Source organism: Sorex araneus, chromosome 1, assembly GCF_027595985.1.
Source record: "Sorex araneus isolate mSorAra2 chromosome 1, mSorAra2.pri, whole genome shotgun sequence".
Taxonomy (NCBI): Eukaryota; Metazoa; Chordata; class Mammalia; order Eulipotyphla; family Soricidae; genus Sorex; species Sorex araneus.
The window spans coordinates 119,010,323-119,028,011 of record NC_073302.1 but is presented as its reverse complement, the minus strand read 5'-3'; the positions used below and the strand labels follow the sequence as shown (position 1 = coordinate 119,028,011).

General features: G+C 37.7%; 1 protein-coding gene across 1 annotated transcript in view; it reads left to right on the top strand.

Annotated features, from left to right (window-relative positions):
- Positions 1–920: 920 nt before the first annotated feature.
- LOC101549884 (homeobox protein Nkx-6.2-like) overlaps positions 921–17,689 on the top strand; it is a 180,762-nt gene continuing 163,993 nt past the window's right edge. The window contains exons 1-2 of the mRNA XM_055126277.1: positions 921–1,016; positions 17,131–17,289. Coding sequence (XP_054982252.1) covers positions 921–1,016; positions 17,131–17,289 — 255 coding nt within the window. The remainder of the gene's footprint in view (positions 1,017–17,130; positions 17,290–17,689) is intronic.

The window sequence follows — 17,689 nt, the reverse complement described above, 5'->3', positions numbered from 1 at the left end:
TGAAGTAAATTTTGGTACTCAAAGGATGAATGAGGTGTAATGCTCCTTTAGGATCTCAGCATGGATCTCCTTGATAGAGGAGAAACAGTTGGTAGGAGATACAAGTGAGGAGATAGGAGATATTATCCTCATCCGAAATTTATTCTGTTTTGGCCAAGGAATTGATTGGAAATATGATACTTGAACTGGATCTTAACGGTGAAATTTGGTGGGATTTGATAAGCATCCTCTACACCAGAAAGAAGGAGAAAGCGGAAGCGTTCCCCAGGGAATGGAACCGTGGGGACAAATCTCTTTTGTTGGGGAGACAAGGGGAGATGCTTAAGGGAAAGAGTTGGATGGAAATTTATGAGAACACAAAGGAGCTGGTTGTCAAAGTCTTGAAATATTCTGCTTTGTTCTATAACCTTTGTATGGCCCTTGAGTGGCATCAGTATGATCAAACCCAGTTAAGAAAAAACACAGGGTAACGGACCATTGAAGTGAACCGATTAGAAACAAGCTTCTGACCTCAAATACCATCTCTGTAAATGTTTAAAGAAAATCTAATTTGGATGTAGATATATTTGCTTTGCCACCAGCAAGCCTGTGTTAGAAGCTTGAGGTTGCTTTGTAGATGAGGGATTTTCAATCCCACCCAGCCTGGGAGGAAACTGGTCCAGTGAATAACCCCCGGGGCAGCCGCTTCACAAACCAATTACAATGCTCCAGAGATCTGAGCCTGGGGCGGGTGGCACTCTAATTTCAATTACCATCTTTGTTAATGAGAAAGAAATACAGAGGTAGCGAGGAGGATGCTTTCTATGTGTGGTCCCTTGCTTAGTTTATTGTCCATCTGAAAACTTGAGAGAGCATAGCTGAAAATCTGGACAGTGAACTTCGTGGAACCTGTGATTATTGACAATAAAGAGTTAGGTCGGATGAGTTTGCTGCTAAGGTTTATTCCAGTCTCTACAGCCGCTGAAGAAGTCATGGGGTTGTTCTTTAGCTCTTTAGAAGCTATTTCTGTGGACTTTGTATGTCAAACAGGTAGGCAGAGTGCTCTAATTAAGTCTTATACAAAAAGTAAAGTCCCCAATTCTGTTTCTAACAGAAAATTCTGCAGTCTGGCTACTCATCTCAAAAGCAGAAAAGCAACAAAGCAAGATTTGCTTCATGGTGCAAACAATCTTGGAAACAGTGTGCCATTGGTCACACATGTTAATTCACCCCACACTGGTATTTTTAATGTGTGAACTAATAATACTGCATTCGCCCAAGGGAAGACCCTGAGCTCCCCTCTACTGTGCCGACCCTCTGATCTCCTCAGAGAGCTGACCACCTGACCTCAACTAGATGCTTCATGTGATAAAAGGTCAGAGGGTAATAATTTCTGCCTGGGCTTAAAGCTAACAGTACTCAAATAAAAAGGAAAATGCCTTGTGATAAAAATAGTAAGAAACTCAAAGGGCTTTTAAGTACTGTGAAGTCATCACTTGTAATAATATAATCAGTCCAGATGATAACAGAGAAAATTCCGTGAGGAGTATTTTCCGGTATTACACATATTTGAAGGCAGGTCTCCCTAATCTAGGGTTTTACATCAACTTCCTTTAACGAAGAGGAAGAAACACTTTTATTTGATTTGAATAGAACCTGTGAAATGCTTTTTTATCATTTTCTACACATTGTGATAAGAAACGAATGTGCTTAAGAGAAGCTGCATTTTTCTCTTTTAGGGCAATCACATCATTTTTATTTGTTAAACATTTACCTCCTAAATGCTTTCCATAAATTATCCACAGAAAAAATATGTGCTTGATCTGACTACACTCCTTTTACATGTGATAGGGCTGTGGCAAACATGTTGAAAGATGTCCTCGAAGTTACAAGCAATAATTAAAGGAGAGTTAGTCTTTGTATCCAAGTTAGCGTAAATTTAAAATCTGAACTATTTCCCACAACATTTAAATGACTGTCAAGCGATATTTTAAGATCTTCCATGGGGATGGTGTGTTAAAGTGTTCCTTTGATCAACGGTGGCACTGGGCTTTGACTCCACCTTCAGTAAAATGCTATTAATTGGGACCTCTTACTATTGGAAGCTTGATACTCATAGGCATAAAATCACTGTCATCTAAATTAAATTAGGATGATTCAACTTGTAATTTTCAAGTTGCCTTTTCAGCTCCTTAATTTGATGTCTATAACTGCAGGTTAGAAATGAAACAAAATTATAAATTGAAACAATTCCACTTGCTTTGAAGTCTGGGCAATTTAGCCTGAGTTGCTAGGTACCTTCCCTTCTACTACTCTTTTTTTCCTGTTCATAAAGTAATGTAATTGTGAGGATAACAGTCCTTTATATTTAGGACAATCTTTATGTAGCAACGGCTCAGCCATTTAGAACTTCAATGAGGCTGAATATCACAGTTTGAATAAATATTTTATTTTATATTGAGTATGATGGTTGGCAGAATAGTATGAGGAGTATTTCAGAGTATCAATAGTGGGTCCTTGAAGAAAGACCCTAGAGAACCCTTACCCCATGTGGACACAGCAGAAAATTCCTTTCTGGGGGCAGGGGGTGCACTCTGAATGCTCATGGTTCTGTGCTCAGGGATCATTCCTGACAGTGCTCAGGACTGAATCTGGATTGGTCAGGTGCAAGAGAAGTGCCTCAGTAATTCCCTTATTATCTATCTCTCTAGTCCCCAAATTCTTTTTTGGGGGGGTCACACAGGCTATCCTCAGAATTTACTCCTAGCTCTGTGCTCAAGGATCATTCCTGACAAGATTCAGGGAACCATATTTTGGTCATCAATCTCCAGTTAGGCACATGCAAGGTAAGTGCTCTATTGCTCTATTCACTCCCTGTTCTAACTCTGTAACCCCTGTCCCCAAATTCTTGATCAAAATGAAGACACATATTCTCCCATGCTTCCACACAATATCATTCTTGTAGACTCCAGACCTAGAAGAACACGTTTCTGTTGGCTATAATTCACTCCATCTGAGGTGCTTTGTAATACCATCCCCAAAGGACTAAGATACTAAAGTCCCAAAGTTTCCGAGCAGCCTTTGCTCTTCCTTCTTTTTTTTGGGGGGGGGGGAAGCATTCACTTGATCTAGTCATTTTTCAGCTCTGAGTCATGCCTCCTTAGCTCACCAGATACCTTGAATATCAACTAGCGCTAAAGGCTATTTCTTGGGTTTGTCCTGTCAATTTCTAATTTAGGAAAATGGGATGCAGCAACCTCCTCGTGCTATTTATACACATTCAATAATTCTGCACCTTCGAAACCCTTAGGGACATTCAGGAAACTTCCCACTATTGTGGCACTTTCTGTGAAGGTTCAAGGTCATGAGAATTACAATTAATTTACATGTTGGACCCCTATGTAAGAAGATGTTACTTCTTGGCACTGCTAATGGTTGATAAAGTAAAGCAAAGGACACAAAAAGGCCTCCACTGTTCTGTACACATTTAGCTAGGAATCCCAGTTAATTATTCACTGTTTACCTTTACATTTCTGGAAATTTATAGAGAAGCATTGGCTCTTTCACTTTGTGTCAAAAAATATTTCTTTGGGATAAGAAAGCTTTTTTTCACGTGTTCAGATCCTTAAGTGAAAAGTGTTTAAAAATACATTTTTGGCCCTTGTTTCATTTTCTCATTTAGTTCTTAAAAAATAGTCTAAGGTGAAAAGCAAGGGCAACTTTAACACCTACACACGGAAAATCACAAAATGTAACTTAAAAAATTAAGGTGCTTTTGTTTTAAGTGCTTGTAAATATTAGCCCACTTAATCCTTATAATAAGCCTGCGATGTAGAATGCTGCTGTTATCCCATTTTCTAGATGTGACCAGAAAATATCATTGGCTGGGCAGTGACAAATACGTGAGTTTTGTGACTAGAAAATATCGCTGGCTGAGCAGGGACAAAGACATAAGTTTTAGAGGAAGATTTAGAAAATAACAGAAGTAGAATGTGGTCTACTAGCTTCTATAAAGAGCTTTCTTTTCTCCGCAACTTTTTCTTCTAGGCATAATTTCAATCTTAGTAAAATTTGTGTTATGTGCAGTGTCTTCAAGGTTTCTGTTGGACAAGCTCCGGAAGTTAATTCTAGAGACAAACTTAGTGTATTAAATTCTGCACCATAATGAGTCATATTATAGTGGAGCTCCAGCATGGGTTCTTTTTATAGTTAGAGCAGCAAATTAAAGGAGATTTCATTTGCTTTTAAGCTACTCTCCAATTTAATTGTTAACATTTATATAGTAGGTGGTAGCATAACCTATTGAAAGGAAAGCCAAAAGCAATTGAACTCTTCTTGCTCTTCAATGGAATATCCCTGTGATTTTAGGTGACTTCCTTTATCTTTTTTTGATTTTGTTTTCTTTCCAGTAAAGCAAAAAAAGAGTGCTCATTTTATCTATTTATCTCCTAGGAAAAGTCTATGATAAGACTCAGAGAACCTTTCCTTATTTCAAAATGTTTGCCCAAAGTGAATGCATAGAAAGTAACATGGGCAAAAACTAAAATAGAATTTTTAAAAAAGGTTTTAATTCCCGCTTATAGGTCCCATTCCTGACACATATTATTTGAATTAGTTGAGCTTTGATCCTTCATCTATTAAATGAAGCTACTAATATCTCTTGTACCTTTGAAAAACATAAATACCCTTTATCTTAATGCTTTTATAGACAAATGATAGGGGTATTTAGAAATAAAATTGGTTAAATGGATTCTAGTCAAACCTGTTCCAGTTTTGCATGAGAAATAATTGTCTTTAGTCTTTTTTTAATTTAAATCACATTAGTAAATTATGTATCTTTGCTGAGGAAATCCAGACTCTTAATTGGGAACTTCTGGGCTTCCAAAAGTCTTGGTTAAATTGGATGCCTTTGCAGATTTTCTTTAAAGTGCCCTGTAATCATTACATGGAGAAGGCACTTTTTATTTACTATGAGCCAAGAAGAAATAGCTTCAAGCTCCTACTCAAGTCCTTATTTCTCCTCCCTATTTAAATTAAGTTTAAATTTAAATTTAGTGTAAATTGAATTTACCATTGTGTAACTGTCATAAGAGATGAAATCACACAGTTCACTAGAACATGGATGGAACAGGCGGGTTGGCATGTAAAGTGAAATAAATCAGAGGGAGAAGAACAAATACTAGGTGATCTCATTCATCTGTGGAATAGGGGCAAAACAAGAGAATAGACAGTGTTAAACAATAACAAACCTTGGCCCGTGGATCCCAAAACTTATGAATAGACTGTGTGGGGAGGGATGAAGGTGAGTAGTGAGTACAGAAGCAGAGGTGACATGAAGATGATGATGGCTATTTCCAATCTCATGTTCTCTCTTGAACACATATTTCTATATTTTTGCTCTCCTTACATCTTCTTAATTTCTTTTCATAACCTATTTTACTTTACACACACACAAACAGGGATAAAGGGTCATGGGTCATAGATACTTGAATGGTGGTAGTGCGCAACGACTGTGCATCAAGACTATAAATTTAAAGACTATGTAACCTAAAACTGTAGCACTGTAGCACTGTTGCACTGTTGTCCCCCAGTAGTGTCTCCATTGTGAGACTTGTTGTTATTGTTTTTGGCATATTGAATACCCCATGGGTAGCTTGCCAGGCTCTGCTGTGCGGGTAGGACACTCTCAGTAGCTTGCCGGGCTCTCTGAGAGGGACGGAGGAATTGAACCCGGGTCGGCTGCCTGCAAGGCAAACACCCTGCTGTTGTGCTATTGCTCCAGTCCAACCTTATAGAAAAAAACATTTTTAATTGTACTCATCATCTTTCCTTTGAAAATTCCCCCTTTTACCCAAAGGTAGTAGAAACAAGGGCCAGGAGGATTGGTCCTTGGTAGGAAGCAGGCCACCAAGAAGAGGGGGAGGGCAGTTAGGACAGAGAAGGGACCACTATGACAATGATAGCTGGAAATAATCACTCGGAACAAAAACTGAGTACTGAAAGGAGGAAAAGTGATAGACACGATACCCTTTCAGTAACAGTATAGCAAACAGTAGTGCCTAAAAGGAAAATGAGATGCACACATCCAGAGAGAGAGGGGGGGGGAGAGAGAGAGAGAGAGAGAGAGAGAGAGAGAGAGAGAGAGAGAGAGAGAGAGAAAGTGTCTGCTATAGAAGCAGGCTATGGAGGTGGGGCAAGGGCAAGGGGAGGCAGATGGAAGGGAAACTGAGGACATTGATGATTGATGGTGGGAAATGTACACTGGTGAAGGGATGGGTGTTGGAACGTTGTATGGCTGAGACTCAGTTATAACAACCTTGTAACTGAATATCTCAGAGTGCTTCAATATAAATAAATAAATAAATAAATAAATGATAGATAATTAAAAATTCTTCCTCTGTGGGCCAGAAAGATAACACAGCAGGCATGGCACTTGCCTTGCATTTGACAGACCTGGATTCAATCCCCAGAATTCCATGTGGTATCCTGAGTACTTCCAAAGGTGATTCTCGAATACATGGCCAGGGAATAATCCCTGAGCATTGTTACGCATGCCCTCCCCTCAACTACCCACCTACCCACCCACCCACCCACCCAAATAAAAAAAAACTCCAAAAATCTACCTTTTGAATTTCCTATTTAATGTGCTTTTTAGGGTGAAACCCAGAGTCATTAACTCAGTTCTATCACCTTGTTTGGTCTTCTGTCCTGTTTTAATCATCACAGTCTATCAATCATATGAACCAGTGATTTACTCTTCCTCGAGTTCTGTGCCCTTTTACAGGCACTTTTCAGAAAATAGTGAATGAATAAGAAAGGCAGTGAATAAATAAATATGCTATGGGAAGTAGGAGAATTAAGACACTGAAATGGCCATTAATAATATACCCTGCCAGTGCTAATCATAACAGCCTAACTACATCTTTTCATCCCTAAAATATATTTGAAAATAGAAGTATGTTCTTATTTATTTATTGGTTGACATATTGATACCAAACAACTCAAGGAAATCTATAAACTTTCGCTTAAGCAAGATAATATCAATTTGTAAAAAAATATTCTTCCAAATAAACTTAAAAATTGGAATAAAATATATTTTATTTTTTATATCCAGAAAGGCTCAGAAGCTACTACTGACCCAATGCTCATGGGGCACTCCTGGCAGTGCTCAAGGGACCCTGTGCAGTGCAAGAGATCAAATCAGGGTCATTCACATTCAGGACAAGTGCCTTCTACTGTTTACTATCTCTTCTGTCACTAAATAAGTTGAGTTGGAGGTGTTTTCTGTGTGTGAACATATTGTGCTGTGTGTTATATGTATATGATATTGTTATAACATATACTATTAAATTTTCAGTAAACTATCAGTATAAATTTTCAGCATGCTATCAAAATTTCAGTAAACTCAGAGATAAAAGAACTTTCCTCAAGAAAGCTTAAGCTGTTTCGCACACACTGACAGAAAATACTGCAATCATGGTGGAAAAACTAAAAGCTTTCCCTTTAAGATCAGACACAAGACATGGTTGCCTACTCTCACCTCTGCTATTCAATATAGTATTGGAAGTCCTTGCCATAGCAAGTAGGCAGGGAAGAGATATCAAGGGCATCCAGATAGCAAAAGAAGAGGTCAAACTCTTGCTATTTGCAGATGACATGGCACTATACTTTAAAAAACCTTAAAGACACTACCCCTCACCCCACAAGCTTCTAGAGACAATGAACTTGTGCAATAAAGTGGGAGGTTTGCAAAATCCACACGAAGAAATCCATGGCTTTATTTATTGAAACAATGAAACAGAAGAAGGAGGAAGTTTTTAAAAGAGATCCCATTCACATTCGTGCACCAGTAAGTCAAGTACCTAGGAATTAACCTAACAAAAGAGGTGAAATAACCATACAAAGAAAGAGGGCATGAGGAAATGGAGACAAATCCCCTGTGCATGGATTATGAGGATTAACATTGTCAAATGGCAATATTCCCCAGAGCATTATACAGACTCAATGCAGTCCCTATAAAAATACCTACCATTTTTCAAATAAACCGATTGAACACTGCTGAAATTTGTATGGAATAACCTCCATTCCTTCAATAGCTAAAGCAATCCTAGGAAAATAAGAAATGCCGGACTTTGCTTTTCCCACTTTCAAATAGCAACATAAGGCTGTAGCAATTATACTACAGTATGGTACTAGAATAAAGACAGACTCTCAGACCAGTGGAATGGAACTGAGAATCCAGAGACAGATCCTCAGGTATATATCCAAAGGACAGTTCACCTTTGATAAAGGAGCAAGTAAGTGGAGCTAGGAAAGCCTCCTTAACAAGTGGTGGTGAGAAATCTGGTGGGTCACATGCAAAAAAATGAACTAAGAACCCATCCTAATACTGTGCAAAACAGTCAAATCAAAATGGATTAATGACCTCTATCAGACTTGAATCCATAAATCATATTGAGGTTAGCACTCAGAAGGCTCAATGACATTGATGTTAGAGGTATCTTCAAGGATTCGTGCCAGAGTCTCTTCAAGAGACTCTGTGTCGCTCTCTTCCGAGAGCTTGGTTTTATAGTCTCTGGATGTTGGCCGTTGATGGAGCAGCCTTAGATATCTCAGCCCCTGGTCTAGCACACCTGGGTTCCTCTGCTGGTTCCTTCATGTGTGAGGCTCATCCATGCATAAAGATAAAGAGTTAATATACAATGTATAGAAAGGTACTTGTAGAATTTTAAAAGAAAAAATCCAACTTCATTAAAAATGGGGAGAAGAAATGAACAGAAGTTTCCTCAAAGAAGACATACAAATGGAAGGCATATATGGTAAAAATGCTCAGCATAACTTATTGTCAGGGAGATACAAATCAACACAACAATAGGATATCATCTCATACCAGCTAAATGCAAGAAATAAAAACAATCAGTTCTGGCATGGAGGTTTGGACAAGGGGACATTCATTCACTGCTGGTGGGAATGCTGACTGGTTCAGCCCTTTCAGAAAACAATTTCGACACTTCTCAAAGAACTAGAAATCGAGAATCTATATGACTCAGTAATTCCCTTCTTGGCATATAACTTACTGGTCCTAAAACTCTATTCTGAAAAGATATTTGTACTCTTATGTTCATTGCAGCACATTTAAGGTAGCCCAATGACTACAATGGAAACAATCCAAGGACCCAAGAAGAATAACTGGAAAAAGAAATTTATGTTACAGATATGCTATAGGACACTACTCAGTTTTAAGAAGAGATGCAGTTTTCTGCTATATGGATTGATCGGGAGAGTATCATGTTGAGTCAAATCAGACAGAGAAAGAGGGACATTCACAGCATATTTCTCCATAGGTTATTGTACACGAACCCAGACAAGCACATTATCAGCAGTAGGATGTAGTGTTGAACTTTGTTATTATGTAAGTAGCATATACTTTACTAATGTACTTTTCCCTTTTCATACAATTTACATGATATAAGATTCACCTTGTGGGAAACAGATGGTTGAAAGAATTCCACAAGAAGGTATGTACGTGTAAGGATTGGGGGAGTCGGAGGGGTACATTACAGAGTTCACTATGAGGCTCATCTCTCGTTAGGTCCACGTAGACCTGTGCTTCAGTTTTGAGGGGAAAATTGGAAGACTGATTTCCAATTCTGCTGGAAATTCAATTTCATTATGGCTATTGTATAGAAATGACTGCAAGCCTTTGCAACTGGCGGTGGCTCAGGTGGTACCTATTCCTCCAGTGGCATCTTGCAATGTCAGGGGACATTTTTGATTGTTATGTTTGAGAGATTGCTGTTGCCACTGATAGCTCGTGGGTAGAGGTGCAGGATACTCTTCAGCATCTGACAGTGATCAGACTGTTCCCCGACTCTGTACTCTGCTTATAAATGCACCCAAGAATGGTCTGGTCCTAAATGTCAGTAGTGCTGTTGTTCAGAAAGCCTGAGACAGGGGAATGAGTCTTCCCAGCTTCATCACATAGACATCAGCAATTATTTGAAATAGTGTGAATTCTTAAGCTGGAAACAATGTAGGATTGGTCTTAGCAGCAACAATGGTTATAGTAGCAGTGGTGTTGAAACAGCGTCTGGGTGCGTTTTTATCCTATTGTGAGAGAATCTGGAAGAAATAGAGGCATTATTTATACAGAGTTATCTATGAGGCATTCTCCAGTAGCTTCCAGAAATAATAAGGAAATAAGCTAAGAGGAACTCCAGAGATTTCTCCTTCTTTTCAACCTTATATTTTTTCTCTTCCTTCCACCCTCCCTCTCTTCCTCCCTCCTTCCTTTACTCCCTTCCTTTCTTCCTTCAATTTTTCATTTATTCTTTAAACCAAAATAATCATACATCTATTTCTTGTATATATGTCTAAAGATGAAATATAAAAACGTCATAAAGTTATTTCAGAAAGTCTATGATGTTACATGGTATCTATTCGTCTATTTAGAATACTGAGATAAATCAAAGGCATAAATTATCTATATTTAAGGGGTTGACTGTATTTTCTCATGACCACTCTTTGGCTTCTATCTTTATTTTCAATATGTTTAATTGCTTAAGAATTTTTACAGTTTAATCACAGAGAGAACCCAGAAGAATATGTGAATTATTTCAGGGCAACCCTACCATCTATAGTAGAAAAATAACCCTAAAAATCATGTCCTGTTGACTAACCATTCAGGTTATATCTAGAGATAGAGAGAAGACTTTTAAAGAGGAAACAATTCACAATATGAACTGCAAACAGTGACAATTGTTTTTCCACTTTGAAGTAAAACAGAGAAATTGGGAGAAATACTGAATCCAATAAGTATAACTTTTATAAAAGATTTCTAATTCTAAATTTCTAATTTATGTATATCTTTTTAGAAATAATTTGTAAATAAACTCCTATAGCTGTCACCTTCCTACTATATTCTTCTAAAGCCAAAAACAAGGTCCTGTAAGCACTCAAAAATGAGAAAGTGAAAGAAATATAAAAGGAAAAGGAAGGATGTGGGAAAAAAGAATAAAAGCAAACACTTCAGCAAGGCAGACCTGAAGCAAACATGGAAATAAATAAGGTTGAAGACAATAGCATGAATGTTAATGAACATAAAACCATATAGAGAAAATCTGCTAAATGCAGGGTTGAGGGAATTGAGAAGACATTTCCCTGACAATTAGCTCCTGTTGCCTATAATTTCAAGAAAAGTTACCACAGGGTGGCCCAAATTAGTCCCCACATCATATTATGCAGATATATTACAATTCCCTGTTGAAGTTCTACAGAATAGTCTAATCGGATTCAGCAGAGTTGGTTCCCACGATATCATCAAGATAGGTAAATGAATACCTAAAGCATGTGTGAAAGTCTGAGAAGTGATTTCAGCCAAGAACTATCTATTCTTTGGAGGTTCAAAAATCTGTGAGAAGGGAAAAGAAGCTATAAAGCCTAATAGCAAACTATTCACAGAAGAGTTTACTAACTTTAGATTTTCACCCTAAGCTTCAACACATGTTTAACTTACATTATTATTTATGATGATAAAATGGAAAATTTTATAATTTTAAACGGAGGTATAATTTACCTTAAAAGTCATTATATATACATATACATATATTTACATATATGCATATACAGAGAGGGAAAACAAGTTGGTATTTTAATATATGGCTGGTAATGGATATTGGCTTATGTCAGATTTATTATATACTGTAGCACTATAGCACTGTCATCCCGTTGTTCATTGATTTGCTCAAGTGGGCACCAGTAATGTCTCCATTGTGAAACATTTTACTGTTTCTGGCATATCGAATACGCCATGGGTAGCTTGCCAGATTCTGCTGAGCGGCTGGGATACTGGGTAGGTTGGCGGTAGGTTGCCGGGCTCTCTGAGAGGGATGGAGGAATCGAACCCAGGTTCAGGTTGGCCACATGCAAGGCAAACACCCTACCCACTGTGCTATCGCTCCAGTCCATACACACACACACACACACACACACACACACACACACACACACACACACACACACACACACATATATATATATAATGAGAAAGGAAAGGAAAACATGCTGGCATTTTACCATATGGCTGGTAATAGATATTGGCTTGTGCCAGACTTATTCTAAGACAATGACCTACCAACTCTTCCAATGGCACAGAGATAGGAGAAAACCTGTTTACTCAAAGTTCACCCTTTTCACAGTGATAAAAAAGGATATTCCTCATATATCCCTTCATCAAAGACCTAGAAGTAATATAGATTCTGTGTTATGTGATGTTAATGGTCACATACCAAAGACTAATATGAAACTAATGAACAAGCATAGAATTTGGTTAGGACTATGAGAGCTTATGATCTGAGAAAGAAGTGCCTTGGAGAGAGAAATAATTCTGTCTGGGAAAATGGTCAGCATGAAGGTTTCCCTTCACTAAACATAAAAGGATACAAGATATATAGTAGATGAGAAGCATTTCTCCACACTTAAATGTGTATTTTGGAATGCTTTGCTACTATTTTTATTTATCGTTTTTATTAAAGTGAAATTATTTTATAAGATTATATCTCAGGTCTTATCATTCTGTTAACTAATATACATATATATTCACATTTGTGTATAGCATTTTATAATGATTAAAAGTCTTGTTTTTGCCTTCAGGTGATTTACTAATTTATCCAATTTATATAGACCATCTCCCTTTTTCTAACATCACCCAACTTATCCACATTTTCCTTTAGCCAACTTTTAAAAGACAAACTATAAACATCTATTAGAATTCTTTCCAGTTATCCTGAAATAATCTGTACTTCTGAATCTCATCACTGCCAGGGTAGAATAGCCTCACAACCTTACCCAGAAAAATAAATTTAGTTTAATGGAACTTTTAATTGTCTATGTGGACTTCATTTGGCTCACTCAGTATGAATGATTAACTTTTCCAGTAATTATTTGTTTGGCATAAGGTTCAGGTTAGCCTTGGTCGTCCTGAGAAGAGAGATTCGCTGGGCATAGAAAATGTATGCACAAAAGCACTGAGGCCAGGGATTGCACACTTGAGGTGGCGCCGTGAATCATGACATTGCCACTGGTATACCATTGCTTGATGTGAAGCAGTACAAGGGATGGAATTCCTGTCTCTAGGGCAGGTGCTTTGCTAATGAGGCACATCCTTCCCACCCCATTCCATACCCACTACCTGTCCTGGCCTCCAGCACGATATCATCAAGTTGTGTCGAAGAGAGAAAAAGAGGAAGGTCTTAGAGTGACAGTGAGAATAAGGATTACAGAGTCCGTTGAGGGGAATTTGGAGTTATTGAAGTACTCGTTAATCAAATTCAAAATTGCCTAGGGAGAAAGTATATCTAAAAGGAGTATTAAAACAATGTCCAAGTAGTTAATGATATTGAGCCACATACCATGCTATATGTCATCTAATTTAGTCATCTAACAATTTCAAGAGTAGTTTTTGCTTCGGTGTGCTATTTTATAGTTAAGAAAATAAAGAAATATGTGAAGGAAACTTGAAAAGCAACAGATTTGTGAAGGGGATGGTCCAAGGGAAAAGAATCAATGAATGGGATGGAGCTGGAATAATGAAGCGTAATTAGGAAGAAAACATCTAGAAAGGAAAAGAGGACAGAACTTCGGGATCCAATATTTGTAGGGTGGGTATGGAGAAGAGTTTGTTAGGACTCTATAGAAGTAGTAAGAAATTTAGGAGGAAGACCAGAAGAAAATGTTAGTGGTTTGAAAAGAAATTGCTTGGTAGATAATGCCTTAGACTGAGATACTCCTAGATGAAAAAGTCTGGCGTTGAACTTTGGAAAGGCTTGTTCTATGTACTACTCGCAGAGTGGCATGGTAGAAACTGAGGACAAAGGATGTTGAGTGAACTAAACGAATGGAGAGGAAGTTGGAGTTGTGACAAGCTGCATGACAGGAGTTAACCAAGGCTCTCAGTGGTGAGATGGAGGTGCAAAGGCACCAAACGCAGAGGCAAAAGAGTGGAAGAATTTCATAAACTTTATTCCAGAAAGAGCACAAATGAATGGACACAACAAAACCAAATTCAGATATGTAAACAAAATGGTAATTACTGAAGGGGTAGAAGGATAGGGAGTGGGAAAATTGGGTAAAAAATGTCAACTATACAACAGTGTGGATAGAAGGTAGATTTGGTGGGAAGATTGTAAATATCTGGTGGATATAGATGTTGAGCAATAATGCATCTATCTGAAGCCAATAAAATTATATAAATAAAAAGTTCTGGGGGCTGGAGTGATAGCACCTCCGGTAGGGCATTTGCATTTCCCAGCATCCCATATGGTCCCCCGAGCACCGCCAGGAGTCATTCCTGAGTGCATGAGCCAAGAGTGACCCCTGTGCATCGCCGGGTGTGACCCCCCCCCAAAAAAGTTCTTCAGTTGTTATGGAAAACTAAAAAAGAATCATAGATAAAAGAGATTTGTCAGTCATCCTATTGGAATGGAAGTTTCTTACAACTCATTTTTAATGAGTTTTGTTCATAGAAGGGTATTTTAGGGGCGAAATATTACACACCACACCCTCCACCAAAGAGCAAGTATTCCTCTGCCACAATTCACTGGACTGTCAGTCTGGAAATCCAACTGGGTGTCATTTAGACAACCAGCAATCTTTATGTGACTTCCTAAATGCTCCACTAATTGAGATTATTGTACTATAATGACTTTAGTGAATGAGGAGATGTTCTGGTATTCTGTAGGATAATAAGCAGTGATGAAAATGGTGACGAATTTGATAATGAATGCTGTACCTGATAGAAAAATGCGGTGACAAAAGCTAAAAAAAAAAAGAAAAGAGCATTATGTTACCTCCGTATGAAGGTCAGGAGGCACCATCACAGATGATGAAGAAACTAAAAGTTATCGTTGCGTGAAAATGTACTAGATTAGACAAGGTTGAAGGAGACCAGTCAAGACTACAAGGAAAGGCAGAAGGAAAGGACATCTTCTTCCCTGACCTTGTATCCAGGGTTCAAAGGCTGGTGGGAGGGTTTGTATGAGAAAGAGGAATGTAAAGACCTAAGAGTGTGGGAAGTTAGACATAGGGAAGCTTTTTATGCTAGTTCTCATGTAGAACTGGGGCAGGCTATAAAGTGTTATATATTTTTCTCATAAAGAAAAATAAATAAATGTAGTATATCTGCATAATAAGACTTTGTACTGAAATGAGCCTCACTATGGTGCTTTCTTCAAAATTAACAGATAGAGGCATAAAGTGTTACAGAAAGTAGTTTCATTTAATTTACTGTATTTCATTTGTTTAACTTGGCATTTGCAATTGATGTTTCTTTTGGTATGATAACTATCTACAAATTACCCTGCTTGCTTCCTCAGAAAATTCACCCTTTTGAAAAAGAAAAAGGATTCGTAGATTATATTCAACTTTCAGTTTTTAATAAAATGTATGTTTATGTACATAAAGCATACAAATGAGTATCTTATAGCTACATCTGTCTAATAATATATTGATGATTAAGTCAAATTAAACAATAACAACAAAAATAAAACAAATGAAGGCACAAAAAATAGAGAACAAGCTAGTTACTACATAAAATTCAAGAGAAAGTGAAAGATTTGAGATTCTTATGTGACATAATGGTTAAATATTAAGTTACTTTTTTCTCTAGGAGAGAAGGCTTTACTTATAATAAGACCATTTAATATCATGTCTCAGTGACATTTGGAAAAACATGAAATGCCTAAATAGCACTGTACCATAGAGAATGAGGAGGAAAATCAACATTTTTTTCTGCCTCATCAATTCTAAAGTAAGTTGCTTTTGCATATGGCCTGCCAGTATGAGTTGCTTACATATATACCAATTAAAATTTAGTTATTCGTGATTTCTCAATCATTTTCTGGGTAGAATGCCAACCAAGATATATTTGAGCACAAAATTGGTTTCTCTATTACGTGGATACTCTAAACTATACTTTGATAAGGAACTGACTATTTCCCCTAGGTAATAATTTATGATGTGAATAGAAAGGATATTTAAATATAATTCTGAAATTACCCACTTTCAATTGATAAAAAGAACAGTGCCTTGTATTTTGTTTTATACCTGGCTGTTACTAAGATACTTTTCATCGTAAGAAGGTCTTCTCTGAAATATCTTTAGCTCTGAAGAGCCAAATCTGGCCGTCAGAGGAGGCTAATCCAATATTGTAGACACCGATGCTTCTCTGATGTCACTGTTATTCTGGGTTAAGCACTGTCACTTAAACACAAGTGTCTTTGACATGTGTGGTATTAAATAACCATCTCCTTTTAGAGATAAAAGTATGGAGCTGGAAAGATAATCCAGCTCTAAGGATTTGCCTTACATGTGACTAACTTTAGTTCAAATCCCTGGCACCGCATATGGTCCGCTGAGCACTGCCAGGAGTGATTCCTGAGCAAGAGTCAGAAACAGACTCTAAGCACCATAAATTCTGGCCCAAATTCTCCCTCTATTCTCCTCTCCCCCACAACACATTTGTTTGAATGAGATCGTAGTTGTTTGTATCATCACTGTCATCACTGTCATCCCATTGCTCATCGATTTGCTCGAGCAGGCACCACAGTAATGTCTCCATTGTGAGACTTGTTGTTACTGTTTTTGGCATATTGAATATGCCATGGGTAGATTCCCAGGTTCTGCCATGCAGGCAAGATACTCTTGGTAACTTGCCGGGCTCTCCGAGAGGGATAGGGGACTCGAACCCAGGTCTGCCACATGCAAGGCAAACACCCTACTGCTGTGCTATTGCTTCAGCCCCTGTTTGGATAGAAAGCTCAATGACTAGGAAAATAGTGCTCTAATTTAGGATCTAGAAAAGCTTTCCTATAGAATAGTACAGGCAAGTGAAGCTGGGAGATTGTTGGAAAGACACTGCTATTGATTTATTTTGCGAGTGGCCAAATACACCCTGTCTTGAGAAACTCTTTTTGACGCTGAGCTTTTTCATGAGGAAATGCTATAAATGGACTTTTCAAGAGGCACATCAAAGGAGTTTCACTTCTGTTACAGGCTGTTTTTCAGTTGGTTCATTCAACAGAATTCTTAGTCTACTCATGTAAGTAGCATGTCTAGATTGCCTAAATATATGACAATTTATTTCTCTTCTCTCAGATCTATGGAAAGTTCACAAAGGCCAAATTCTTCCCTTATGTTGCGGAAGAGCATGATGTGTTTTATGAATGTGATTCTCAAATATACCAAATACAGCATGGGCTTTCAGCAAGTGCTGTAGCTACTCCCCTAAATCTCCGAGCTAAAGAAATTGGCTTGGTAAGCACCACATTTCCGCAACATTTCTTGGATGTAATCATCTCAAAATGAAGCAAGAGATTGTTTTCCTCTTTTTCTTTAAAATATCATTCCATGAATCAGTTGCCTAAATCTTTGGGCTATCCAAAGGTTTGAACTCAAATTTGTTTGAAGGAAACTGAGTATGGAAAGTAATTTTAACTTGTTGTATATCAGGAACATAGAGCTCATGTAAATAGTTGTTACTTCTTGAATTAGGTAATTAGTAACTAAGTTTCTCCTGTTTACAAATGGACTATTAGTGACTGTGTTTTTCCTAATTATTGTTTCTCCAAACTAATATTAGATACCCCAAATTGCCTCTTAAATTGTCCCCCATGGACATCTGATCTCAGGTTTATTTATTGCATAACTACATGGG